The sequence below is a fragment of the Hyperoodon ampullatus genome (assembly GCF_949752795.1).
Source record: "Hyperoodon ampullatus genome assembly, chromosome: 14".
NCBI classification, from domain to species: Eukaryota; Metazoa; Chordata; class Mammalia; order Artiodactyla; family Ziphiidae; genus Hyperoodon; species Hyperoodon ampullatus.
The window spans coordinates 27,911,729-27,938,885 of NC_136927.1; the positions used below are offsets into that span (position 1 = coordinate 27,911,729).

The window sequence follows — 27,157 nt, forward strand, 5'->3', positions numbered from 1 at the left end:
TATGATCTAATACATGCAAAGCACTTGGTACAGTGCTGGCACATTCTAAGAGCCCAAAAGATGTCAGCTATGATCATTGTTAATTCCGTCTCCAAAGATGGAATCTCTAAAGCAACCTTTCCAGGTGTGTTAGGTAAGAGTTCCAGCCTCACCTTACAAGTGAGGAATACAGGGCTCAAAGGGACTTGTCCAGTCCACACAGCTTATAGTGATAATAATCACTATTATGTAATAAGCGGTAGCCTTATTCCTGACCTTCCCTTTGAACCTCTTCAGTTTCTCCCTCAACTTCCCTCTGGTTCTTTTTTTATTTATTTATTTTTTTTGCGGTACACAGGCCTCTCACTGTTTTGGCCTCTCCCAATGCGGATCACAGGCTCCGGACGCGCAGGCTCAGCGGCCATGGCTCACGGGCCTAACCACTCCGTGGCATGTGGGATCCTCCCGGACCAGGGCACGAACCCACGTCCCCTGCATCGGCAGGCGGACTCTCAACCACTGCGCCACCAGGGAAGCCCCCTTTTTTTTTTTTTTTTAATCAAGAGTCAGCTACTAGCTTTGCTCGTCTCTTCCCTCTGATTGCCTGGGGTTTGTTTGGGGAGAGAAATCATTAAAGACGATGCTGAGCCCCAGAGACACAAATTCTGGATCTGCTTCACTAGAGAACCCAGTGAGGAGAGGATGCTGGGACAGGCAACCTTGGTCTGTCCCTAGAGGTGCCCCTGCTGGGGGTTACAGCCCACGGCAATGAAGGAATTTTCCTTCCTGGGTGTGTTTGCTTGTGTTCTTGGATGTGCTGGTAAGCCCCTGCCTACCCACCTCTATGCAAATACGTCCTCCCACATGCTCAGGATGTTCTGTCCCCAAATTCTGAACACCGTGTACAGGGGGTGGGCTTGGCTGTTGCAGAAACAAGATCTGAGAGGAGGACAGCTTTGCCTGCCATGATCTCCTTGTAGGCTTTACCCTGCGTTGGAAAAGCCCTGCACCTGGAGATGAGCTCTGTAAGGTGTTTAGCCCTACATTGATTTTCCCAGGTCATGAATCTGGGCCCCTCAGCCTGGACCGCAGTGGGAGGAGAAGGAAGCCACCCCGTACCTCAGTTCCTCCAAGTATAACAGGGCTTGTTGTAATTCCAGAAGCAACGCATAGTCCTTATTCATCAGCTGCTATGGGTCTGTGGGCCTAGACTTGCCAAACTATTTCGAGTCCCTACTGGGCTCTGCAGGAGACTTGAAGTCAAACAGGGCAACACTTAGATAGTTAACTAAAAGTGTTGACTTGAGAATCTGGCAGACCTAACTCTATCCCAGCTCAACCTTACTGGACACGTGAACTTGAATGGGTTATGTATATTCTGTGAGCTTCATCTGTAAGAGGACAGTAATGTGTATCTCACAGAGTTCTTGTAAAAATAGAAGTGTGTGGTATTAAATAAGCACTTAGCACAGTGCCTAGCACCTAGTAAGCACTCAGTAGACAACAGACATTGTGTCCATACCATTTCTACCCTGGCCCTGCCTACAATGCCAGCTTTGTCACCTACTTATGTAATCCCTGGGTTAGGCATGTAGAAGGACAGTGGTCTTATGGGGATAACTGATATTAGAATATTAGTTTAGTGTCATACATTCTGGGAAATTCTGATATTTCAAAGATGGTTTTTTTGGAGTTGGATTTAAGTCCAACCACTCAGGAAAGCAGGTTACTGGGGTCATATGGTTGTGTAGCCAGGGTTGAGAAACAGGCCTGGGGATAATAAAACCAATTGCTTTTCTTTCTGAGTTCTGTTTGAACTGGTTTGTTGTGGAGACCACACAAACAGGGTTTTGTTTTGTTTCATTTTTTAAGATAGTATTTACATGCAATAAGATTTGTCTGTTTACATGTACAGTTTGAGGACTCTTGGTAATCGTAAAGAATCTTATAACCTCCACCATAATCAAGATATAGAACAGCCCTTCATTTTAAAAAGCTTCCTTGTGTCCATTCTCAGTCTATTTTACCCCATAATTCCCAGCCCCTGGCAACCACTGATCTATTTTTCTCTCTTTATCATTTTGAGTTTCATCTAAATGGAATCATACTGTACAAAGCTTTTTGTGTTTGACTTTCTTCACTTAGCCTACTGTTTTTGAGATTCATCCATGATATGCATATTAACAGTCCTTTTCACTGCTGAGTGGTATTCCATGGCATGGATATACCACAATCTGTTTATCCATTCACCAGTTAATAGACATTTCCGTTTTTGGCAAATTCGAATGCAATGAGGTACAATGCATGTACCTCTGTGCGGACACAAGTTTTCATTTTTCTTGGGTAAATCCTTGGAAGTGGCACTGCTGGGTGACATGGCAAGTATAGGTTTAACCTTATAAGATACGGCAATACTGTATTCCAGAGTGGCTGGGGTGAAATGTGCTTCCTGCCCACCACCCATGGGGCATCAGATGTTTTGTTTTGTTTTGTTTTGCTTTGTTTTGTTTTAATAGCTACCAGTGTCTCTAATATAGATCCAGCATAAGACCCTCTGGCCTTTGCTTTCTCTTGTTTAATGGCCACTTTTGGATACTCAGATGAGTGACGATGATGTTAGTTAGCATCAGGACAATAAAGAAGACATTTGTCCCAACTGATATGTTTTGACTTGCTCAAAACTGCTGAGGAGTGAGATACTGTCTGGATTTCCACAACTGAGGTGCATTTTTATGTGTCTTGCACATCAAAATTTGTATGCAGGTTTAGGTTTCCTAGCATTAAATCATCGTATTTGTTAAATATCAGAGGATTCACCTTAGATATATAAAGAGAAGTTACACTCACTCCTGTAGGAAAGTGTTCCCACACCCTGTACTCAGGTTGTTTAATGAAACTTTGTTCAGTACATGTTCATTACATGTCCTTTGACATGTATGTTCACTGTTACACGTGACGTCCACTGTGATCTGTTTGCAGCTGCAGTGACTAATTCTGTTTACACATGCACACACAACTGCACACCCATGTGTCTCCTGCTCACCATTTTTCAAGGCAGACCGAGTGCGGACTCTTTAATGGTTTGCCTTGCTACGCACTGTTGCTTGCACATTTCTGGAAGACATTTTCCCATCTTCTGCACTTTGCCTTGTACTTTCATTTTCTTCTTGTTGAATCACAAATGGATTAACATACTTGATTGGTTTTCCCCAAATCCAACTGGATGCTTCAACCTCCCACGTGTGCTTTTTCAGTTTTAAAACATGACAGGGAATGAGGTGAATGAACTGAGGATGTGGCCTTTATCTTGGGGGCAAGGAGCTCTCAGCTCCCAAATGGGGTGTCCCCACTCCCCCAGGCAAGGGATCCTAAGGAGAGGTTTGAAATAGATAGAAGACTGCATTTGCATGTGTCTAACGAATATCTACTTTTTAATTATGTGAACATTAAATCCCTTGACTATCATTTGTAGTTCCCCAAATCAGTTTGGTTCTCAATTTACAGATATTCAATAACAAATGTCAGCAAACAGTAGCCTGTGGGCCAAATCTGGCCTGCTGCCTACTTTTGCAAATAAAGTTTTATTGATACACAACCACACTCATTCACTAACACATCGTCCATGGTACTTTCTGGCTACAATGGCCAACTTGAGTGGTTGCAACAGCGATGCTATAAGCCTGGCAAAGCTGAAGTTTATAGGTGTCCAGTTACCTTGGGCTCTTCACAGAAAAAGTTTTCCAACTTCTGCTCTATATTATGCTTGGCATGTCTGCACCTTCATTGTACTGTCTGTGCATCCTTGTGTGTGTCTCTTTTTTGTATGTGGGCAGTTTATAGGTGTCCAGTTACCCTGGGCCAGCCACCTGAGTTCTCTGAGTTTCATGCCCAGATCTATAAATTGAACATGATAACAGCATCTTTCCTGTAGAGTTGTTTGAAGATTTGGGGGAAAGACAGGTGACGTGCCTGGCACGCATCGTGTCCAGTTCACATAAGATGAGCTCGTTGCATGGAAGCTGGCCTGATATTAGTGTAGAAGGTGTCCGCCTTGTTCTGGGTGGTATTCCCTGCTATTACAGGGCCAAGGCTAAGAAGTAGACCTTCAAGCTGAGACCTCAGGGACTGCACAGATGCCCAGCCCTGTTTCTAAGAGACAAGCCAGGCAAGAGTCAGAATTCCAACACCGAGGTCCTTAGCTACCCCTTCAGCCCCATTCTGCCTTCTTCTTCTTTTTTTTTTTTTTTGCCGTACGCGGACCAATCACTGTTGTGGCCTCTCCTGTTGCGGAGCACAGGCTCCGGACACGCAGGCTCAGCGGCCATGGCTCACGGGCCCAGCCGCTCCGCGGCATGTGGTATCTTCCTGGACCGGGGCACGAACCCGCGTCCCCTACATCGGCAGGCGGACTCCCAACCACTGCGCCACCAGGGAAGCCCTCGTTCTGCCTTCTTACTGCTGCCCCTAAGTCCTGCCAAACACACGCCCCACTTCAACAAGGCACTGAACTTGCAGTTCCTTGAGCCTCACTTTCCCCAGATTTGCACTTGGCTAGCTCCTTCCCCGTCTCCCTTATCTCAGAGAGCAGCTCCATCACTCTTGCTTGGTGCCTTGTGCTCATCACCCTTCGAGGCCATTGTATTCTCTATCTGCGTGTCTATGGGTCAGTCTGCTCTTCCTTTACTCACAGGCACTCTGCAGGCAGTTGAGGAAGTTTTCTTGTTCTATGCCCAGCACAGAGCCCTTGGCCTGGCATGAGATAGGAGATCGATAAATACTAGTTGAATAAATGAATGAATGGATGAACATTCCCGAAAGCGAGCGTTTCCTTCAGTGCTGTAGGGGGCTCACCTGCCATCTCTCCCTCCCTCCCTCTTCCCCTGCACGAAGACAAACTGTCCAGGAAAATCCACTCCCAGCCCTATTCACATATGTGGGAACACACACCCAGACCACACACCACGCACACTCCCTACCCTCAGCCCTCTCCAGGCAGACACAGACATTCTCCTGGGAGATCCAGACACAGCCTTTCCAAGTGCCCCGCCCGGCTTCATTCCCCACTCAGAGAAGCTAACAGCCTCTTCAGTAAGATCTCAAATAGCTCTACTGGAGAGGTCCTGGGTAGAAAAAAGCTGCAGCTTAATGAAGGCCATTTAACATTCAGTTCCAAGGAAAAGCAAATCTTTATTACCAGCATCTAATCATTTCCGTTTGGGGATTCCCACTCTTTGGAATGGATATGTGTTTTCTTTTTCAGAACCTCTTTTCTAATTAACTCTGGACCGTAGATTACAGGAGGCTGGCCTTGGGAATGGAGGGGGCATCTCAGCCGGAAGTAAGCACTGCAGGTGGTGTTTAATTAAAGGGAAGCTGTGAGAGGGAAGGGGCCTGAGCAGGCTGCAGTGCTAATCCTCTTGCCTGGCTCCCGCGTCCCCGCGTGATTGTGATTGATGAGTTAGTCCCCTTTACATCTTTATGTGTGACGCTAATACCCACGGGCAGAAGGGGCTCCAGCTCTCAGCATGTGGACTTAGCCCGACGGAGTTCTGAGCTAGCTGAAGAGCTGGCTGTGCAATTCCTTTTTCATCTCTGCTTTTCTCACCTTTTCCTTTCTCTCCAGTATTTTATAGACTGATAGAAAGAGTGGTAGATAGATAAATAGATAGATAGATAGAGAGATGGATGGATAAAGGGACAAATGAATGCATGGATGGATAGATAGATGAATAGATAATAGACAAATGGATGGATGGATGGATAGATAGATGAATAGATAATAGATAGATAAATGGATGGATGGATGGATAGATGGATAAGGGGACAAATGGATGAATGGATAGATAGAGGATAGATAGATAGGAACATATAGCTATATACAGATATATATATCTGTATATATATACAGATATATATACAGATATATATGTATATATATATGTATGTGTGTGTACCTATCTATCTACCCATCCATCTATGTGTCCCTCTATCTATCTATCTATAGTTATGTAGCTGTATCTATATCTGTGCCTGTCTGTCTATCTGAAATCTTGCTGTGAATCTCAGTTCCATGTTTGTGTCGGTCTTTTCCTGGGTCTGCTTTTCTTGCTCTCTCCAGACCTTTCTGTTGATCTGCCTCTGTCTGTCTCTGTCTTACTTTGTGCTCTTTTGTCTCTCTGAAGGCTACCCTACAAGGGAATATTAGGGAAGCTCCAGCTGAAATCTTTTTTTTATTCTGCAGCATTAATGTTTGAGTAATTTAGAAGCTACCTTTGGTTAAGCAGCTACCAAATGCCAAAAGCTGCCTGAGGTACCTTTGGACAATTACTTAATATTTGTTCTTATAATTGCTGACATTGGTTAATCTCTTAATATGTGCCAGGTCCCAATGCTAAGCACTTTTTGTACCTAATCCCATTTAATCTTCAAAACAATCCATTGGAGCAGTACCCTCACATTCCCATTTTGGAGATGAAAAAACTGAGGCCCAGAGAGAGAATTATGCATATTTCCTTAATCCATACTTTATCACATCAAAATAAGACTTTGTTTCCATCTTTTAATGATACACATATGTACAGTGATTTGAAAGGGGGAAATGGATTGGCCAAGGTTAGAGAGCTTGAAGAGTGAAATTCTTGGGATCTTACCCCAGATGTGTCTCTCCATCAGATGCTCCTTTGAATAGACCAGAAGGTGGGTTTGTGCCTTCCAGTGCTTCTCTGTTTTTCTCTCCCCTTTTAAATCTGTGTCTGGGCTGTATTTACTGAGCATCGCTGCCATGTGGCCAAGGGGCTAGCTTCCGAATACAGGAGGCTGCAGAACTTCCGTCAGTCATTTGAGGGAGAATAAATTGGCAGAAACGTCTGATTTGACTTTTTCTCCTTCTTCAAGGCAGATGCTCTTCTCATTACTGAGAAAAGGATGACACTTTGTCTCTCCAAGAGCTCAGACATTCGAAATAATAGCTGTGCAGTTTCTGATCTTGGATCCGCTAGCCTGGATGGGCTGGGGAGGCTGCGGTGCTCTGCCGAGCTCTATCCCAGGCAAGATTAGATTTGCAGAGTGTCTGTTAGAACTCATGGCCACTCCCTGGAGTAGATCGGTCTAGGACTCTGGTTTCACTGTGTGCAGTTAAAATTCTTTTAGCTAGACAGGCTGCCTTCTTAATTGCAAGGGTTGAGTCCAACGGGGAAGGGATGGATAATGGGCCCACACTCTCCATTTTTATCTGTTTTCAATGGGGAGGTATTAAAATCAACTATGATTTTTTCAACTCCCAGATTAACTCGGGTTAGCAAATTCAACTTTGGGGAAGGAACCGTGAGCTAAAAACCTGTTTGAAACCATGGACTGTACTGGTTCACAAGTTCAAATCTGAATCTGGTTGAAGATAGACTTTGACACCAATTGGTCATCATCTTATAGCCTTGGTAAAATGAGCTTTCCCATGGTCTCAAAGAAAGGAAACCACGGTAAATAAAATAAAATCCCACCTTTATGCCAAAGCAGCTCTGCCTTTTATGCTTGGATTGTTTGGCTCTGACACCAAGGAATCTTTTTTTTTTTTTTTGCTGTACACGGGCCTCTCACTGTTGTGGCCTCTCCCGCTGCAGAGCACAGGCTCCGGACGCGTAGGCTCAGCGGCCATGGCTCACGGGCCCAGCCGCTCCGCGGCATGTGGGATCCTCCCAGACCGGGGCACGAACCTGTATCCCCTGCATTGACAGGCGGACTCTCAACCACTGAGCCACAAGGGAAGCCCACCAAGGCATCTTTGCTCTCCTAAGAACCCATGGAAACTTAGACCATTTCAGTACCCTTTTTTCTTGCGGTGGCCTGAAAAAACTTACTCCCAACCTCTTCATCATCACATTTTGAAAAATCTAAAAATATACTGCTGAACTGCTTTCATAGACAGTGAAAATAAATTGTATTTGAGGATTTAAGGATTCAATAAAATGAGTTGAATTACTTTCTACCCCTAGTTTAGGGATGCATCAACTGGGGATTCTGAGGACACCAAGAAGTGACCCACACTTCCTATCTCCCCTGCTCTTCATCTGGCTCTTAAAGAAAGTCATAGCCCTCTAACGGTAGCAAGATATTCAGATCATTAGATTTTCTCTGAAACCAGTTCCTAAATCATCTACCACCCCATCGTTGCTCACCTGGTAATACCACATCCTCTACCACTCTCTGTGACCATTTGGTTGACTCCAAATCCTTCACTTCTCTTTTGCTACAACTTGTCATCCTGTGTATGGTCTTGATTTGACTTGATATCCTAGTAAGGAATCCTCCTGGGGTTTTACCTTAAGATTCAGTCTGCTCATGGGATATGCCTCCATCATAAGTGGATACAGCCCTTGAGGGCTGGACCAGACACACTGAACATCAGACAGACTGATGGTGTGGTCTCTCTGATTTTCAGAATTCCTTTGAGGGATCGCATTAGTCTTCCTTCTTGGTCACCAGGCTGGGGTCAAGGTAAGCTTTTAAATGGTCTCTTTCTCTCTAAGTTTTTTTGCTTACGTAGTATTAAAATGTTTTTGTTGGACTCTTTATTCTTAACAAGTAATTTCATTATTACTATATTTGAGTCTGTGGTCCACTAAGTCCTTGGGCTTTCCCCCCCACCAAACTGACACATCCTAATAGGTAACAATCTTATAGCCATAGTGTTTATTCCCGTTTAAATTTTTGTAAGAAATTGGATCTTATTGACTCTTACTTAACAAATATTTCAAGAAGAATTTGAATGTCAGTAATTCGAGTTCAATAATTTTCTGTCTCATCTTCTATATCTAGTTAATTTTTATTCCATCACTCTTGTGTCTCTCTTTTTTATCATCCTGAATATTGATGAATATAGCCTATGCTACTAATTCCTAGGCTAAAAACTCTACTCAGTACACTTATTGTACTTTTCTAGCATTGGAACCCTGTGTTTCATGCTTCTGTATCATGGAACCGGCTCAATTTTCAGCGTTAAACTTACCATGCCGAAAGGTGGATAAAAGCTCTACAGTAAACTGACTACTTAGCATGATTCTGTCTGCATTCTGCATTTGGCACTGATTCCCAACATAATCTAAACAGGCATAAAATTCAGTTCTTTGGGATTCATTCACCAATCAGAATACTGTAAAAGTCATCTGTAAAAAATTCAGGAGGGATGTAGGTTATCAGAGGAGCCAATGAGAAGTCTTTGTATTTCTGTCCTTGGTGCTGAAAAATGAAAAAAAGAAAAATCTTCAGTCAACTTCTCTGCTTTAGGAAATGTAATGATGTGACTGTTCATAAATGACTGTATAAGAGATCATGCATTTTTCTGTAATCATTATTTAGTCTTATTTTCCTAGGACAGTAGATACTGTTGATGCTATGGGAGCTGACTAATGCCTACTCCAGAACTGCTCTGTCCCATACAATGGTCCCTAGCCACGTGTGGCTATTTAAATTGATTAAAATTAAATAAAATTAAAATTCAGTTTTTTAACCACACTATCCACCTTTCTGGTGCTCCACAGCCACATGTGACTGGTGGTTACTGTATTAGACGGCACAGATATGGAATATTCCCATCATCTTAGAGAGTTTTATTGGACAGTGTTTCCCTAGAATATCATCATTGTGGTAGACTCGATAACATCCCCCCAATATATCTACATCCTAATCCTTGGAACCTGTCAGTGCTGTCAGTGTTACTTTGTATGGCAAAAGGGGCTTTACAGATGTGATTAGGTGATGGATGGATATCGACCAGGAGGGATTATCCAGCATTATCCCAGTGGGCCCAATGTAGTCACAAGGGTCCTTTTCATAAGAAGGAAGCAGAAGCATCAGAGTCAGAGTGAGAGGAAAAGGCAGTGTGATGGCAGAAGCAGAAATTGGAGTGATGCATTTCGAAGGTGGGGAAAGGGACCACAAGGCAACAGATTCAAGTGGCCACTGGGTGCTGAAAAGGATGAGGAGATGGATTTTCCCCCAAAGCCTGCAGAAAGAACTTGCTGACACCCTGACTTTATGTCAGTGAAACTGATTTCAGACTTCTGACCTCCAGGACTGTAAGAGAGTACAGTTGTGTTGTTTTAAGTCACCAAGTTGGTAGTGAGTTGTTACAGAGCAATAGGAAACAGATACAATCATCATCATCATCATCATCTCACTAGATTCTTGCATTTCATTCGGATTCTTAGAGTTTTGCTGTCTCCTCAAGCAGAGAGTCCAGTCAACCCCTTGGGTGTTCGAAGAACCAAACTCATAAGCAATGGCTCCTTTTTCATTTGAGATATTCGTGGCGGCTCGGGCATGATTTCTGCTCTGAGAGTGAGGCCTTAGACAGTGCGCCATGAGTCAGCAAGGATTGGAGGGGGCTGTAATACTTGAAAGTGAGAAAAGGTGATCTCTATAGCCTCGCTTTCCATTTTTTGGACTGGGGTGTTTGTCAGTTCCAATTCTGGTTTTGAGCCCTCTGTCCGCATGGGATTGGAAGAGCTGAAAACATAGGTGACAATCCTACTAAAGGATTTTAGATGAATCAGAATCAAAGCTCAGTCCAAGAGTCAGAAGGTACAGTGCAGGGAGAGATCTCTTCTGCTCTTCCTGCCACCAGGGGCTAGTGTGTTACTTCCAAGCCTACTGTGGGACTGTGGGTGTGATGAGTCAAGCTTGTTCTCTGCTCCCTCAACCTGCTCCTTTCCTCCCAGACTGGGTTTTGATGGATTCTTTTTTTCTGGAAAATTTTCCTTCACTCACTGTATGCTGTCGTCCAAGTTATGTCTCTTTTAAATAACAATAATAATAACACATACACCGTAACTATTATAACAGATACAATTGAACAGTTATTTTCAGGATGGTGATAGGAAATTTATATGCATTGCCTTATTTATTCCATAAATAGCTCCATAAGGATACGCTATTAGTATCCCCGCTGTAATAGAGAGAAACAAAGCACAGAGAGTTAATGCCACTTACTCAAGATCAGGCACCTAGTTGAGAGGGAGAAACATGATTTAATGAACTTGGAGGGCATTATGCTATGTGAAATAAGCCAGAAAGAGAAAGACAAATCCTGTATGTTATCACGTACATGTGGAATCTGAAGAATACAACAAACTAGTGAATATAACAAAAAAGAAGCAGACTCACAGATAGAACAAACTAGTGGTTACCAGTTGGGAGGGGGTGAGGGGAAATATAAGGGTGAAAGAGTGGAGGTACAAACTATTGGGTATAAGATAGGCTCAAGGATATATTGTACAACACGGGGAATAGAGTCAATATTTTGTAATAACTATAAATGTAATGTAACATTTAACACTGCATAAACATTAAAAAAATTTTTTTAAAAAAAGAGGAAGAACCAGGATTTAGACAGCAGGCCTTCTGGCTCCAGAGATTTGCATTTTACAACTCAGCAAATGATCCCCCTTCCCAGACTTTAAGCTCCTTAATGTCAGGACCCATACTATCTTTTTTACTCTTTTTCCCTGTCCTCTCAAAGAGCCTAGATAATTTCTTGGAAAACCAGCAGAAGCTCATTGAAATTGCTCATTTAAATTTATTTTTGAATTCTCTGGATTATTAATAAGGGCTCCCATACAGAGGGGAGACCAATAAGGAAGACATCCCAGAGAAATCCTATAGAACATGGTGTAGTGGGAAGACACCAGGCTGGATTCAATTCTGGCTCTAGCTCTTATGAGCAGTGTGACTGTGAACAAGTCATTCCTTGACTTGAACCTCAGTTTTCTCATCTATTAAATGGGTATAATAATATATCACTCAAGGTCCTTATGAGGATTTAATGAGCTAATGGGTATAAGTCACTTAGGGTATTTAAAGGGCTTTATAAATGGCCATGATTATTATCATCAACATTATTTCTCTACCACCCATAGCCTGTATTCAAGAGCTTGTCACATTTCAAGTTCATAGTAGGCCTTAGGTTGCTTGAATGTATTTATATTCCAACAGTGTAATCCTCAGTAGAGGTTTTCTTTTTCTAATTTGACCACTTTAGCATTCTCATGAAAAAGACAACAGAACACAAAAACAGTTTCCTTATTTCATGTAATTGCTCCAGATTTCTTTCCTGTGGTGGAGAGGGGGTGTGCTCATTAGAATCCCATTAAAAAAAATTTTTTTAATCAGTTATTTTGCACTGGACACATGAAAGGTTTCAGACATTAAGATTAGAGTCGTTAGTATCCTTATTGATGCAAAGAAATAGCCTTGGCAGTAGTGGGTCCCTGATTCCTCCTGCCCTTCTCCATCTCTGCCCCTGCTTTGTCATTTTGCTTGTGGATGACTGCTGTCTCCACCGTTTTCTCTCTCCAGTGCATCAGCTGTTTAGTGGCCAGAATGCTCTTTCCATAACACAGATCTGACCATGTCATTCTCATTCCTGGAACTCTTCAATGGCCTCCCACTACTTAAAGGATCAAATCCAATCTACTTTACATGGAATTCCCTGTTCTTTTCTGTGTGCCTTCAACCTTACTTCTGTCTCCAATTCCTGCCAAATCCCCACCACACACATACTTCACCTGTATAACCTGTTCTCTGTGTTCTTTTATTCCCTGAAGCTTGTCTCCCTGCTTTTCCTCTGTCTAGCATTTCCACCTAACTCGCTCCAACTTCTCCTTTAAGACTCATCTCGACCATCACATCCTTCAAGAAGCATTTGCTACACCTTCCATCTCTGAATTGGGATGCTTCCTCTCTGGCTCCCATAATAATTTGCACTTAGACTTATAAAATCCATGAAACTTGCTTTGATCATTGATTTTCCTCCATCTATCTTTATCCATATTTAAAATCTCCATTTGAGCGGAGACTGTTTTCTCATGCCTGAATGTATTTTACATTCATGCAAAAACAAATGCGATTCAGAGGAGACCAGGGGCAAGGCACACTGAATGAAAGTGTCCTTATGCATCTCTCTGTACCTAAAACATAGGCAAGAAATACATCTTGAGTGACTGAATGAATGAATGAAAGCAAGACATCCTACCACATGTCTGTGAGGTTTAGAACAGAACTAGTTCCCTTCTGGTCAAATCCAGTGGATAACCTTGCAGAACAAGATCTAACTCAGAATGTCTGCTGATGCCTTAAGCATCCTGCATACGGGAGCGTGTTCAAGGTTCTTCCCTGACCTCACACACAGCGAATGCCTGAGCTCTGTAGGCTATTTGTAGAGAGTTTATTTCATCTTTGTAGAAAGCTGCCCAGTATAAATATTAGTCAGTTGATTTCACACAGAGTTAAAACAAGCTTTTAAAAGCCTTTTACCTCTCCTGTCCCCAAATAGGTACTTTAGACAGATTCTCAAGGGTCTTGGACGCTTTGTCAGATTCGGTAAAGTGAAAGTTATGTTCTGTTCAGAAGCGGCCTTCTGTGAAGGCTGTCTTGGGGTTGATGCTGAAATTGTGCAGAAAGGGTCAGGGAAAGTGAAGGATTTTAACATGACATAGATTGGGTGAGGGTTGGTGTGGGAATCACGATTCCATCTTCTGGATTCATCTCAACGAGGCCACTTGTGAAGCTGTTTCCCTTTGGTGCCAAGATGGTAACTTGATATTGTGAAGCAGCAAGGGCTTCACATTTCAATGGTCTGAGGTCAATCCCAGATCTGCTCATCAGTTAGTCAGTGATAAACATGAATCCAACCCAGTTCTGTGAACCTTGAAACAATGGTATCACCAGCACGGTCCAGCAGAAATATAATGAGGGCCACAGATATGAGCTACATATGTTTTTTGTTTTTTGTTTTTTTTGTAATTCTGGTAGCCACATTAAACAAAGTAAAAAGAAACAGGTAAATTTAATTTCAACATTTTATTCAACCCAGTATGTCTCAACACATAACCAAAAATGTTTTATTTAATCCAGTATCTCCAAAGTGTTATCATTTTCAACCTGGACTCAAAATAAGACTATTAAATAGATATTTTGCACACTTTTCCTTGTACCGTGTCTCTGAAATCCAGTGTGCATTTGTCACCTACGGCACACCTCATGTCAGACTAACCACATTTCAGCTGCTCAACAACCACACATGGCTAACGGCCACCACATTAGGACAGCTCGCGGTTGGGGGGACCCACAATGCCTGTACAAATCTCTCAAGTTCTTAAACTTCTCCAACTCGGATTCCAAGATCTGCTTCCCAGAAATCAGATGAGACTGCATGAAAATCATTATGTGCCCCAACTTCCTTCTCCTGAGTATAAAGAATGGAATAAGAGGACAAGCTATTTCATCATTTTTAGCTGGTTTACTTGGTCATTGTATTTCTCTCACTGAACCTCAAGCTGCATGAGGTAGGAAGTGACATCCTTTAACACTGGGTCTCCAGGGACTATTATTACTATACTAGTAATAGTACACTAGTACGTGACTAGGTGTATTCGTTTCCTAGGGCTCCCGTAACAAAGTACCACAAACCGAAAGTCTTCAGCAACAGAAATGTATTGTCTCAGAGTTCTGGAGGCCAGAAGTCCAAGATCCAGGTGTCAGCAGGGTTGGTTCCTTCTGAAGGCTGTGAGGATGGATCTTTCCCATGCCCCTCTCCTAGCTCTGGTGGTTTTCTGGCTATCTTTGGTGTTCCTCGGCTGTAGAAGCATCACCTTAATCTCTGCCTTCATCTTCACATGGTGTTCTCCTTGTGTGCCTGTCTATGTTCAAATTTCCCCTTTTTATAAGAATGGTTAGATCAGATTAGGGGCCAACCCTACTCCGGTATGACCTCGTATTAACTGATTACATCTGCAGTGACTCCATTCCCAAGTAAGGTCACATTCTGAGATATAGTGAGAGCTAGAACTTCAAAGATTTGATTGGGCGGGGAGGGACACGATTCCACCTATAACAGAATGTGTTCAATAAACCTAAGTCAGATACATGAGCCAATAACACTTGAATGTAAGGACAACTTTTTATCTACTTCGGGTGGGTTCCAAGAATATTCTGCCCTGTCTGAAGAAGACAGGCAGGTTAAAAATCAAACAAGGAAAACCAGATGTGAAGAGGATGAATGTTGCCGATGGGCAGCTCCATTCTGCAAAAGCACATGCTTCGCAGGTACCATATTTGAAAATATTTAAAGCCGCTCCCTGAAGGTCTTTCGAATGAAACTTACTTAACTTCCATCAGCCTCAGTTTTCCTAGCTAAAGCTGCCTCAGAGTTGTTTAGATAAATTAACATCAGTGTCTTAAGTTGTACACAAAGGGATCACACAATTTATTTGGCCAGACTTACATGCTATTGGTATCTGAAATAAAATGTCTCGCCATTAGGCAAATTCTCTCTTATATACAAATAAGGCAAACTTCTTCCATATTTTTGAAACCCCACTCTCCTCCTTGGATCCATCTTGACATTTTGCAAAAACTCTTCTTTAATTCAGTCTAGCCCTGCCTTACTCCAAATTGTGTGATCTTCTCGGCTCAGCTTTCATGCAGGCAGATATCCTTAAAATATCACACATCCTTAGCTACAGAAAAATAATACTTGTGCACTGATCAAACACATGTGAAAAATTCAAGGTTTTCCAGTCTCCAGTGGTGCTTTGGTTGAGGGCCTTGGGCTCAGAGACCCTTGAGTTGGGGCAGGGCCAGTTACTGAACTTGGTTCTTCACTTAGGAAGATGGAGCTCTTTGATTTCAATCTTTTTGACTTATCTTTTAAAAATAGTAATAACTTCAATACTGGCATTAAGCAATACTGGCTTATGCTAAGTTAGGTTGTATTGAATTTGTAAGGCCAATAAAGTTTTATCTCCTCTTTGTTCTGATGAGAAGTTCAATTGTCATACTGTCCATGTTTATTTCTCTTTTTCTCCACATAAAAGTTTATGAAATGAGGATGGAGGAAACCTAGAAATGCATCATGCAGTCAAGTCTATTGATATAGCTAGACTTGTTGGGTCATATGGATAGAAAACTTAGGAAACAGTTTGGTGCAATGGAAATATATGTAGAGTTCAAATCCCAGCTAGAACGTTTATTCACTGTCTGAACTTGAGCATATCACTGAGTTACCTGACCTCAGCTTTCTCTTCTGTTAAATGGATGTAAATGGTACCCATCCTACCTACCTTCCAATGTGGTATGGAGGCTCAAACAGACTATGTTTGAAATACTCCCAGAAACCTTTACATCCTATCATTGGCTAAGCTATTGTGATGATGGTGACGGAAAGAGTGATGAGCCTCTGTCCTATTTATTTGCCTAAACTGACCACCTGACTCATCTGCTTATTTCTTCTATTTCAAGCATTTGGGTTGCTTCAAGGGAAAATGTAATGTCAAAGGGCATAGTTTAAATGATCAGATCCCTGTCTTTTCTTTTTCCTCTTTCTTCCCTTGACTAGCTTCATCCTGGCATATACCATCACTACATTCACTCTTTGATTTACCCAAAACGTTTTTGAGCATCTATTCTGTGCATGCCGTTCAAATACTCCTGGGAATATGGTACTCAATCACACAGACTTGGGTTTCTTCCCTCAAGGGCCTTACAATCCAATAGCCTCTAGGTCTCTATCTCAGCCCACCCTGTGGCTCTGAAAATAACCTCACCACTTTCTTTTACTTCTTTTTCATTGATTCTGCCACCCTGGGTATGAGCTATTTCCTCCTTCTGCAACATTAAGCTGGCCTTTCCACATATTATTTTGTCAACCTGTTTCATTCCATCTGGCTATTTTCTGCTCACCTTTCAACTCTAGGTTTAGACATCAGTTCTTCTGGAAAGCCCTCCTTGATAAACCAGAGGGGATAGGCAAGCCCTTTTAGCTCCTTATATTTCTCTTCTCATGGCACATACCCCATCAGCTGTACATTCCTGGTCTATTATGTAACTTCTACCAACCTATAGCTACAGAGGTTCCTGGACTACGTGAATCCTCGTCACCACTGTAGCCCCTGAGTCTAGCACAGGACCTGCCATCGAGAAGATGCCCAGTGTTTTACTGCTGGAACAATGGCATGAATATCAAGTTCTTGCCTATTTGAATAGTGCATTGCCCTTGCTTTCTGGCAGTCTCTCCTAATTTCATTTCTTCCAAGTCCAAGTATAATTCATTTTGTGACAGCCTTTTTTTTTCTACTTGGCAAACTATTAGAGCTAAAACTTATGCAATGCACAATGAAAGACAAGGTCATATTTTATCATCTTTGCCTGTTGCCATAACCAGATAAGACATCTTTCTACAAGTGAGGTGAATGCAAGCCAACAGATATTTACCAACAGATATTTATCATGTCAAACATCTGATTACAAAAAAGAGGGAAATGTTAAAGATGAATACAGCAAGTCCCTGCCTTTAAGGAGTTTACAATCTTGTGAGAGGCTGATAGTAGGGAAATTGGATAATTGAAAATCCAGTCAAAGGTTTGGTTCTGGAAATTCATCATAAACTATGTGGCAGTGGTACCTAGTTTCTGTATATTAATAGTGTCATGTGTCATGTCTCCTCAAGGTCATGGGTTATCTCAGCTATGTTTAGGGTCGAACTTTGAGAAGGGACCAGAGAAGGAGAAGAAATGTTGATTCACGTCCCTGGGATATAAACTTTCTGATGGGTAGGAAATTCAGTTTTCATAATGGGATGCGAGTGCAAATGAATCTGAATCCATTCACGTACAAGACGATGGTATCTACTTCTTTTTTTTTGCGGTTCGTGGGCCTCTCACTGTTGTGGCCTCTCCCGTTGCGGAGCATAGGCTCCGGACGTGCAGGCTCAGTGGCCATGGATCACAGGCCCAGCCGCTGCGCGGCATGTGGGATCTTCCCGGACTGGGGCACGAACCCGTGTCCCCTGCATCGGCAGGCGGACTCTCAACCACTGAGCCACCAGGGAGGCCCGGTATCTACTTCTTGCATTGATTTGCATCTAGAATATTTATTCTTCCCTTCACTAGAGCATTTCATTTTCTGTGACAACATTCCAATGAAGAGAGTATATGATTCTCTTTCTAGGAGTGTGACTTAATGCTCCCCATTTCCCAAATCTAGAGGCAGACCCTTGGTGATGCTCTTGGTGGGATGCTGTACTTAGCAACATCCACAGTGGAGCTGGTACCTCTCTGAGCTACTTGGTGCTGGCTGTATGTACAGCGACCTCCTCTCTTACAAAAAAAAAGTTGCTTTACACCAAATCTATTAATTTCCTATTTTAGAAGCAGGCAGAGAATCCCCTGGATAGCTAAGATGGAGTAAGTAACACAGTGATATTATCCCAAGTCATATCTGCAGGGTAACTGTAAGCAAGCTATTTAAGGGAACACAAGCCATTTTTTCCTTTTGTGGATTTGGCTAAATGCAGTAATATTAGCAGTGGTGCAAGTCTTTGAAATTCATCTTGAATATAAATTTGACACTAATGTTACCCTGGTGGTAGTGGTAAGAACTTTTTGTCCCCTTCTTTAGAAAATAGCTGGCTGTGAAAGGAGATAGATTAGGAGGGTAAAAGGCCTGCTCAGGACTGAAGGTTTCCTCCATACCCAGGAGATGAAGGATCTTTACTGAATGATGATTTATAGTGCGTTATCTGTTCCTTCCCTTATGAAAAGGGTTTTTGCTCATATATATTTGCTTGATTCGATTGTCAATTATTTTATCTGCCCTTCTGTCTCCACCGCTATATTTGGGACAGTGGTGGGCAGCTCCAGCTGTCACTCAAGGATAGAGGGCAATGGTAATGAGGTGATGGTATTGATGGCAAAAAATGACAGCTGAACTTTTGCTGCCCTGACTTCCCCTTGTGCTCGCAGCCATGTAGAGTACTGGTCCGACAATGTCAATTTCCTGGTTTTGACAGTTTCCTATAGTTATGTGAGAGGTTACCACTGGGCGAAACTGGATGAAGGAGACAGCAACTTTCTTGGTTTTGTTTTCCAACTTCTTACTTTGGAGTCAGAATTGGATTGGTCCAAATATGAGTGTCTGCATGCGCTATTGGGGTGGACTCAGATTATTTGCTTCGTGTTTCAAAGCTGCCCATTTATAAAATGAAGATAATGATTGTGTCCCCATCCTGAGGCTGCAGGGTGCATTGAAGGAGTTACATTTATACAAAATTTAGGGCAATGGAAAGCATATGTTGAGAGCCGTTCTAATTATATTCTTGTTGTTATTAGTAATGTTTTAATCGCCATCGTCGTCATTAGCACTGTTAACCCACTTAGGTCCTGCATCTTGGTTTGGCAAGAACAAGGTCTCATGCCTTTTTGGGAACCTCCAACTTTGGCTGGGATACTTCAGAAAATATGTTGTGATTGAATTGTTCTACCATAACCCTTACAGATATCACCCCTCATCTTAGCCAACAAAGAGGTCAGTCATAGCATCCTGGAAAGGACTTCAGCTTTGGAGAAAGACATGGATTTGAGGTCTGCATCTGCCACTTACTAGCTTCCAGACTTTTTTGCTTCTCTATCTGTGAAATGGGTGTGATAAAAACAAGGCTAGTAAAAACATAGTTCCTGTAGAGATGAAGTTAGATAATGTATATCAAGTGACTACCATGGTCTAATGCTTAGAATGAACTCAATGAATAACAGCTGCTCTGGCTGCTCCTTTTTATTAATAATGGACAATAATAAGGCATTTACAGCTATTTCACAGACAGAGAGGTGAAGCCCTATGCTTCTTGGCTTTCCAACAAGAAATCGCTCAGTACGATGTTGGGGTGTTTCAACGGGGAAATTTTTTTCAACAGTGCAGAGCAACATTTGGTGGTTTGACCTTGTTTCTCAGCGTGCTGAGGTGCTGGGTGAGTCAGAGCATGTCTTGGTCCTAGTAGGGATAAAGGGACTAGCTTGGGAATTTTTCATGCCACAAAACATTTTGAATATGTACATGTGCGTGTTATTCTTTGAAATGTTCAAAGCAACATCTGTGAGAAAAACAGCAGAGGTTCCTGCCCTCATGAAGTTTACAGTCTAGTTGGAGACAGACCTCAAAATATATGTAATATAAAAATATACGTAATGTCAAAATCAAAATGTGTATCATGTCAGACTTTGACAAGGATTTTAAAGGACAAGTCAGGGCCCTCTGAGACCCTGGAGCTGCAGTGAGCAAGATAAGAAAACCCATGTTCTTAAGTGCCTGGTGTTGTTGGCTGGGAACTTCACTTGCTCCAGAGGCTGCAAATTTTTTTGAGATAAGCACGTTTCTCTTTGGAAATATCACCTCATAAGAAACCATATCAAGGCTACTGACTAGCACAGTGCCATAAATATTTCATTGTCACTAAGTTTCAAGGAGTTGAGAAAAACAACCTCTACTGCCTTCTGGGGCTCCAAATGGAAAGTCAGGATGGAACATTTTGCAAACATGACACCTCATCATTGCAAGCCTGCCGCCTACTCGGCTGGTTTGTGTAGCTGGGGCTGGTGTTTGCCAGCCGCAGCAAGATGGCTCCTGGCCTCTCTCTCTCTGCTTCCCCGGTTGAGGCTGGGAAAGTGAAATGAAACAAATTGCTTTCACTTGAATCTGTGAAATGGATTCCTGTTATCTTTGTTGTCTGTTTGTTTTTTGTGAATTATGGCCTCAGAGCAATTTCAGAGTTCTTTGTCCAAGAGATGCTTTTTTTTTGTAAGCCAGTGTAGTTAGGAAACCAAGGTTTGTATGTTGACCTAATTGAGGTCAGATTTGAACCCATCTCCAACTGTTGAAGGATGTCTGGTGGATTTGGGTAGCTAGTTGTGTGAGTAGGAGGAAGTAACCCCACCTCCCTTTTTGTGACAGTATGTACCACACTGGGTTCTCACTAAGTAAAATAATTATAAACAAACAAGCAAGGCTGCTTTGGTGAATTTTGTATCCTCGGTGCTGAGAGCAATGACTAGTACATAGTGCCCAAGCCAAGTGTCCTTATCCTCATCACCATCATCTTCACCACCATCATCATCTCCATCCTCCACCTCATCATCATCATCATCTCCATCTTCATCTTAGTATGGATTCAGTGGCAGGAATTCTTCAATAAGACCACATCAGGTTCAAGTTCTGGTTCTGCCACTTACCTAATTTACTAACTCCCATACTGGGAAATATTTTTTCACCTGTTTGGAGCCTCAATTTTCTTACCTTTAAAAGAGACCATATGGGCTTCCCTGGTGGCGCAGTGGTTGAGAGTCCGCCTGCCGATGCAGGGGACACGGGTTCGTGCCCCGGTCCGGGAAGATCCCACATGCCGCAGAGCGGCTGGGACTGTGAGCCATGGCCGCTGAGCCTGCGCATCCAGAGCCTGTGCCCCGCAACGGGAGAGGCCACAACAGTGAGAGGCCCGCGTACCGAAAAAAAAAAAAAAAAAAAAAAGAAACCATAATATCTATCTCTTGGGGGTGGTTGTAGGGATTAAAGTGCCTGGCACACAGTAGAATCCAACACACCTCCCCATGTGTTCTCCAGAGGAAGCACTTTGCTGGACCAGAAGGGGGACCAATTTCATCCCCACAATGGGGCATATATGCTCACAGGGCTTTCTAGATTATAAAACGCATTCCTGTAGATTTTATCCCTAGAGAATCACAAGAGCCTCATCGGGAAGAAGAATATATATTATGATTTATATTAATCAATGAGGAAACAGGGTACATGGAGGCTGAATGACTTGCCAATAGTTCCACCATTATGCTCCTGGCTTTTCAACACTTGTCTCTGATTCCATAGTCACAGCACCAATAAAAGGTTAGAAGGTAACAAACAGGGAAATTACCCAGCATAGTGTTTTTTATTTTATTTATTTTACTGCAATCCATAAACAGTTTTATGTCACAACCCAATTCACCCACATAAAAGTTTCATGAAACAGTTCCTTACTCTTTTCTATTCTTTTCCAGTGTGGTATAGTTTATTTCATTTAAAGAATGTTGGTGTGATAACCCCTACATGGGTTCTACATCCCAAGGGTTCACACCTACAGTTTGAAAAACACATAATATTTCCCCCCCAGATAGTGTATTGGGATAATCTGGGGCACCTTTACACAGTGCCCAAGCCTGGACCCCGCCCTTGGAGATTTTAAGCCGGTGGGTCTGGGGTGGAGTCCTAGCATCTGGCTCTGTAAGGACACCCCAATGACCTGATGGTCCACAGGCTAAGGAACAATGTCCTGTTACATAACTCTGATTGTTTCCACCTGAAACACTCTTCTCTATTGGGTGTTTTGACTTTTTTTTTTTTTTTTTTTTTTGCATTTTCTCTATCACTTCCCAGAACATCCTTCACCAGGGAATTTGTCTGTCTCGGTCTCATCCCTTTTGCTTTCTAGGAGAAAGTAAGACCCCCTATACTTTGGTTGAAGGACAGAAGTTTAGCTTTTCAGTTACCAGTGGGACAAAGAGCTCATGGCTCATGGGAATGACTGCTGAGTCCACGTATTGGGCAGGAGGCCTGTGAGGAAGGGGCTCTGGTCCTCTGACGATGTGGCTCTGAGAGGGAAGCTGACACATCCCTTTAAGGAACCCGAAAAGGCTGCTTAATTTAATCCTGCATTAGAGGCATCCCCGGAGTGTGATTGGAAATGGAAATGTAAGGATGGCACAAATACTGTTTATCCAGATTTTCTTTTCAACCCTGGGGAGCTGGGAATTTAAAACAAACAAACAAATCACCCAGGGGCTCCCTGGACTAGTACCACCGACAGATCAGCAGGAAAGTGGAATTCTTCCGGGCAGCCTCCTCTACCCTCACCTCCTCCTCTGTTATACAATTTAATTACAAGTTTAATCACTTCAGAAACCCCATCCATTCCCTCCAGTGTAGTGAGATGTCTCGTTTCCAAGCAGGCATCTCGGCGATGAGCAGCTGTCCACGGGAATGGTGGATGGGACTCTTGAAACCTCTCCCTCGACGAGCCAGAAAGACATGACTAAATAAAAGCTGAAATTGTGTTGACATTTCACTGTGGTTGTTGTAGTTTTAATAATAGAGGAGGAACAAAGTATTTGTAGCTTTAAATGAAGAGGCAGCATTTGGCATTGAAATGACTGGGGATTTTTTGTACGAGGTTTTATTTCTGCTTATTGGGAGAGAAGAAAAAAACAATGAGCTAGGGAGAGACAGAAGTTCAAGACAAGGGAAAAGCAAGACGGCTCTGCTTCTCCTTCATGGCCTTGATCACCCCTGGGGTTCTGTGGTCAACTGTGGGTTCCTTTCTTGAAAGCCTGCTGCTCCTGTTGCCTGTTTGGTCCTTAGGGACAAAGATGGCTTTGGATTCCGCTCACCGCGTTATTGCGTGTGATGAATGAATCTGTTTCTATAGCGCATCCTATGAGGCAGGGTGCCGTGTTTGTTTCCCTGTGATTTGATTTTTTAACATGATCTTCTCACAATTACCCTGTGAAGTCACTCGTCATGCTCCCCATTAAACAGAAGCAAAAAACTGGGGCCCAGGGCATTGCAACAACTTGTCTGAGATCACAGGGTGAGTCTGGCAAACAGCCAGGCCTCCAGATCTTCCAAACACTGGCCCATGACTATTTTAAGATCAATTTACAATTAACCACTCAGCTTTGTTGTAAGTTTATCCGCAATGTTCTCACGGTATTTTTTTTTTTTTAATTTACCCATCACCATCTCTCTTATCTCTTTGAGCTCTGTCTTCATCCCTCTTCTGTCTCCTCCCCTGATCCCCCTGGTGCACCCCCCACCTTGAAAATATTTAAAAAATAGGATAGTCTCAAGCTTCCCAGTGGATTCCCTAACTTTGCATACCATATATTTAGTTTAGTAATGAAAAACTCCAGCTCCAGGCAGCGCAGAGGATAGCATTTCTAATGTTTTTTAAACAGCAATTAATGTAGTCGAGTGCTGTGTGGGTTTTTTGTTTCCCCGTTCCTCTTCTATGTAATCATCTGCTCAGTGTGTACTCTGAAACTGAGAGCAAGGGCCAGAGGAGGGGCAAGCTGTGATTGATGGGCCAGGCTCAAGGAAGGAGTCCCATCTGGGGCTGGTTTGGGGAGCAGTCAGTTGTTGAAGGGGAGGTCAGCCAGGCAGCCTCGGCGCCCCCCTTCCACACCCCCCGCCGTCCCCACGTTGCACAGCGCACACACCCTGGCTCGTAATCGAGGCTCGCTTCAGGCAGATGATTTGTGGTGTGACACTAGAACAGCTGCTAAGTTTATGGAGGAGAAAGGAAGCAGGATGGTACAGCAGGTATTCTTCCCCCATTTTCTATTTTACTCGAAATTGTAATTTGAATGAAGCGGAAGCCTTTCCTTGTATTAAGTCTCTGTTATTCTCTCCATGATGTGGATTCTGCTCCTTGAATCATGCCGGCGGTGGGGGGCGTGGGGGGAGGAAAGGATTTTCAACCGAGTGTGTGTGTGTGTGTGTGTGTGTGTGTATGTGTGTGTGTGCGTGTGTGCGCGCGCGCGCGCGGGCTTTTCTGCTTGATGGGTGGAACTGAGCCGGTCTTAGAACCAGCAGGTTAATGATGTAATTTTGCATTTTCCTTCTTGGTTTCCATGCCCCCGGGGGCATGATGCAGTTTAGTTCTTTTCCGTCCAGCAGTGGAGGCTTTCTCTGAATATGCAATTCTTCAAGAAATATGCCGTTTCTTGCCAGAGAAGTAGAACAGACCAGGCTAAGAAACTAAAGTAAACCAAACTGTCAGCAAGACGGAAAACTGCAGGCAATGGAGAATGGATAGTTTCCTCCTGCAAATCCAAGTTGGTGGGGGGTCCCGAGGCAGGAGAGGCTGCTCTCCTAGGTGGTGCAGACAGATGTAATCAGCTGGTTTATGAGGATTGAACCATTCCTGTGCCTTTCTTCATTATAGGGGCTGTGTTTAGGCCAGAAGAGGTTTGCGGGGGGCAAGAAGTGGACTGGGGACAAATAAATTCCAGAAGCAAAAGGAGAAAGGATGCTCTAGAAGTTTCACAGTTAGAGCTGAGAAAACACACATACACATACAGAAGAGAAAGAAAAATACTTAAAGTCCACCTTGGCAGGCACTTTTCCCCCTCGGTGAAAGTCAGACAGTTACGGTGAAAAGAATAAATCCATTTCAAGTTCTGCCACGTAAAGACAATTTTCTGCAATTGAAATGTGGTTTGCATTAGACTCTGAGCCAAAATATTTTGCCAAGTCTGATGGGCTGCCTCTCTTGGTTCGATTTTTAGTTTCCCAAAACTACTTTATTAAACCACTGAGGGCCACGCATGGGAGAAAGGTGATGTCTAAAAATAAACCAAAAAAAGCACCTCCCATTTTCTCTCTGACTCTGCCTCCTGAGAAAATTAAGGGTGTAGGATGTTCTAGTGACCAAGGAAATTCTCCTTGTATTTGAGGGACGTCTATCTGAATGCCTGCATGCAGCAGAGTCCACACACTATGCTAATGGTCAGATTACGGTATTTGTCTTAAAATAGCAATAATATCCTGGCTATTTCATGCTTCAGTAAAATATTTAAATTGAAATGGCATTTTTTTTTCCTTTGGTGAATCAGACTTGGTTGCATTTTAATAATCCTTTTTCTCTCTGTAACCGGAGTACAAACTACCTGTCGGGTTGTCTCAGGTAATGAGGGGTCCCACGTCATCATCTGGCTGCTGTTGGGTTGCTGTTCTAATTGAGGTTTGGTGTATGAGGACAAAGAACTTTCTTCTGCATTTATCCTAATGGATGTTCTTGATTTCAAGCTCCTACCCAGTTCTGCAGCAGCAACGGTGGGTTTTAAAACATGAGGTCTTGGTTTCTTTCCCCCCCTTTTGTGTATTCGGCAGCAACCCAGCAAAATCCAGGCCCTGAAAATTAGATGCTAGGTTTGCAAAATCACTTGAAGCACTCCCTTGATAATGTGGGGCTACATGCAAAGCAGAATCACCCTCCCCATCAACTCAGAACAGCCACAAGCACCCTGTCTCAGTAAATAGCAGAATCTCTGTGATCGTTCCCCTTATTTAGGGAAAAGTGTGGGTGGGCATTAGAGTAGAAGAAAGAAGGCAGCTTCTGCAAATGAGGGAATGTCTAACCAGAATGCTCCAAATAATTGTTGCCTGTCACTGCCACCAGTGTGAAATTGGCTTCAGCCTTCCAGCAGGAGCTTGTTCACGTGCCCAAGATTTGCCTTGACCTGGAGTGGAAAAGCTGCCCATAATGTGACTATATTTTTCCAGAAAATCCATTTTAGCCAAGCTAAGTATCCAGGAACATCACTAGGGAGGAAAGAAAGACATCTCCGAAGCCCTTTGAAGGTGAAAAATAATTCCGGAGGAAGTACAGTGATCTTAATTAAATATTAGCTGTAATTAGCCCAAAGGGCAAATGTTGGGAATATTCATTAGGGTTCCTCTGGAATGGCTGTCAGTGTTAATAAGTAACCGTGTGGGGTCCCACCAACATCTGTCTGAGAACTCCAGGAACGGGAGTGCATCCCAAGTTCTGTGGACTTGAATGCTACCTGGAGGTTCCCTGGCTACCATGGACATCGTCTCTAGAGGCGGGCACCCGTGGTTTGCCAGAATGGCATAAGTTTTGGTAGGGGTTGGTGGTTTGCCCTGGCTCCAGTGGTGCCCCTACTTGGCCCTTGCCGTTGGCCCTTGTAGCCTCAGAGCCTTCGGAAGCCAGGCTTTGGGCTTGAGGTGGCAGAAGTTTCCCAGGCTGCTGCTCTAATACGCCAAGGGTTACCCCTCGCCTTCCCCAGTCTGGCTACTGGAACCCTGGCCTCTTTGAATCAAATACCCTAGCACCTGACTTCCCCACTGGGTGTAACATGCCACCAGGTGGAAAACAGGTCTCAGGGTCACGGTATACATGACAGAGAGCGGTTTATTTATTTAAAATTGGAAACGCATCTCCCCATCAGAGATCTTCTTTCCAGATGAGGGACACCTTGGCGTGGGATAAACCCGGGCTCTGGTTCAGCTCCTGGCTTCCCTCAGAGGTACTTGTGGCTGCAACCTCGTAATATTAGTTACCAGCTCTGGGCTATAGTAGCCTTCAAAACAAACTAAAATGGGATCCGAGATGCAGTGCATGCAAAGCAGAGAGTCTAGACCTTGGCACTATTAATCTTTGGGCCAGATAATCCTTGGTTGTGGATGGGGGGCGCTGTCCTGTGCACCGTAGGGTGTCTAGCTGCAGCTCTGGCCTCCACCCACTAGATGCTGGTGGTACCCCTTCCTACTCAGTTGTGAGAAACAA

At 43.3% G+C, this 27,157-nt stretch overlaps 1 protein-coding gene across 18 annotated transcripts in view; it reads left to right on the plus strand.

Annotated features, from left to right (window-relative positions):
• RBFOX1 (RNA binding fox-1 homolog 1) overlaps positions 1–27,157 on the plus strand; it is a gene marked incomplete at both ends in the record, with an annotated part of 621,309 nt that overhangs the window by 410,431 nt on the left and 183,721 nt on the right. Inside the window, one exon of one of the 18 annotated variants that reach the window (XM_079718515.1) lies at positions 24,133–24,165. The exons of the other annotated variants lie outside the window; for them this stretch is intronic. Coding sequence (XP_079574641.1) covers positions 24,133–24,165 — 33 coding nt within the window. Of the gene's footprint in view, positions 1–24,132; positions 24,166–27,157 lie in introns of those variants that run through there. 18 annotated transcript variants of the gene reach the window in all.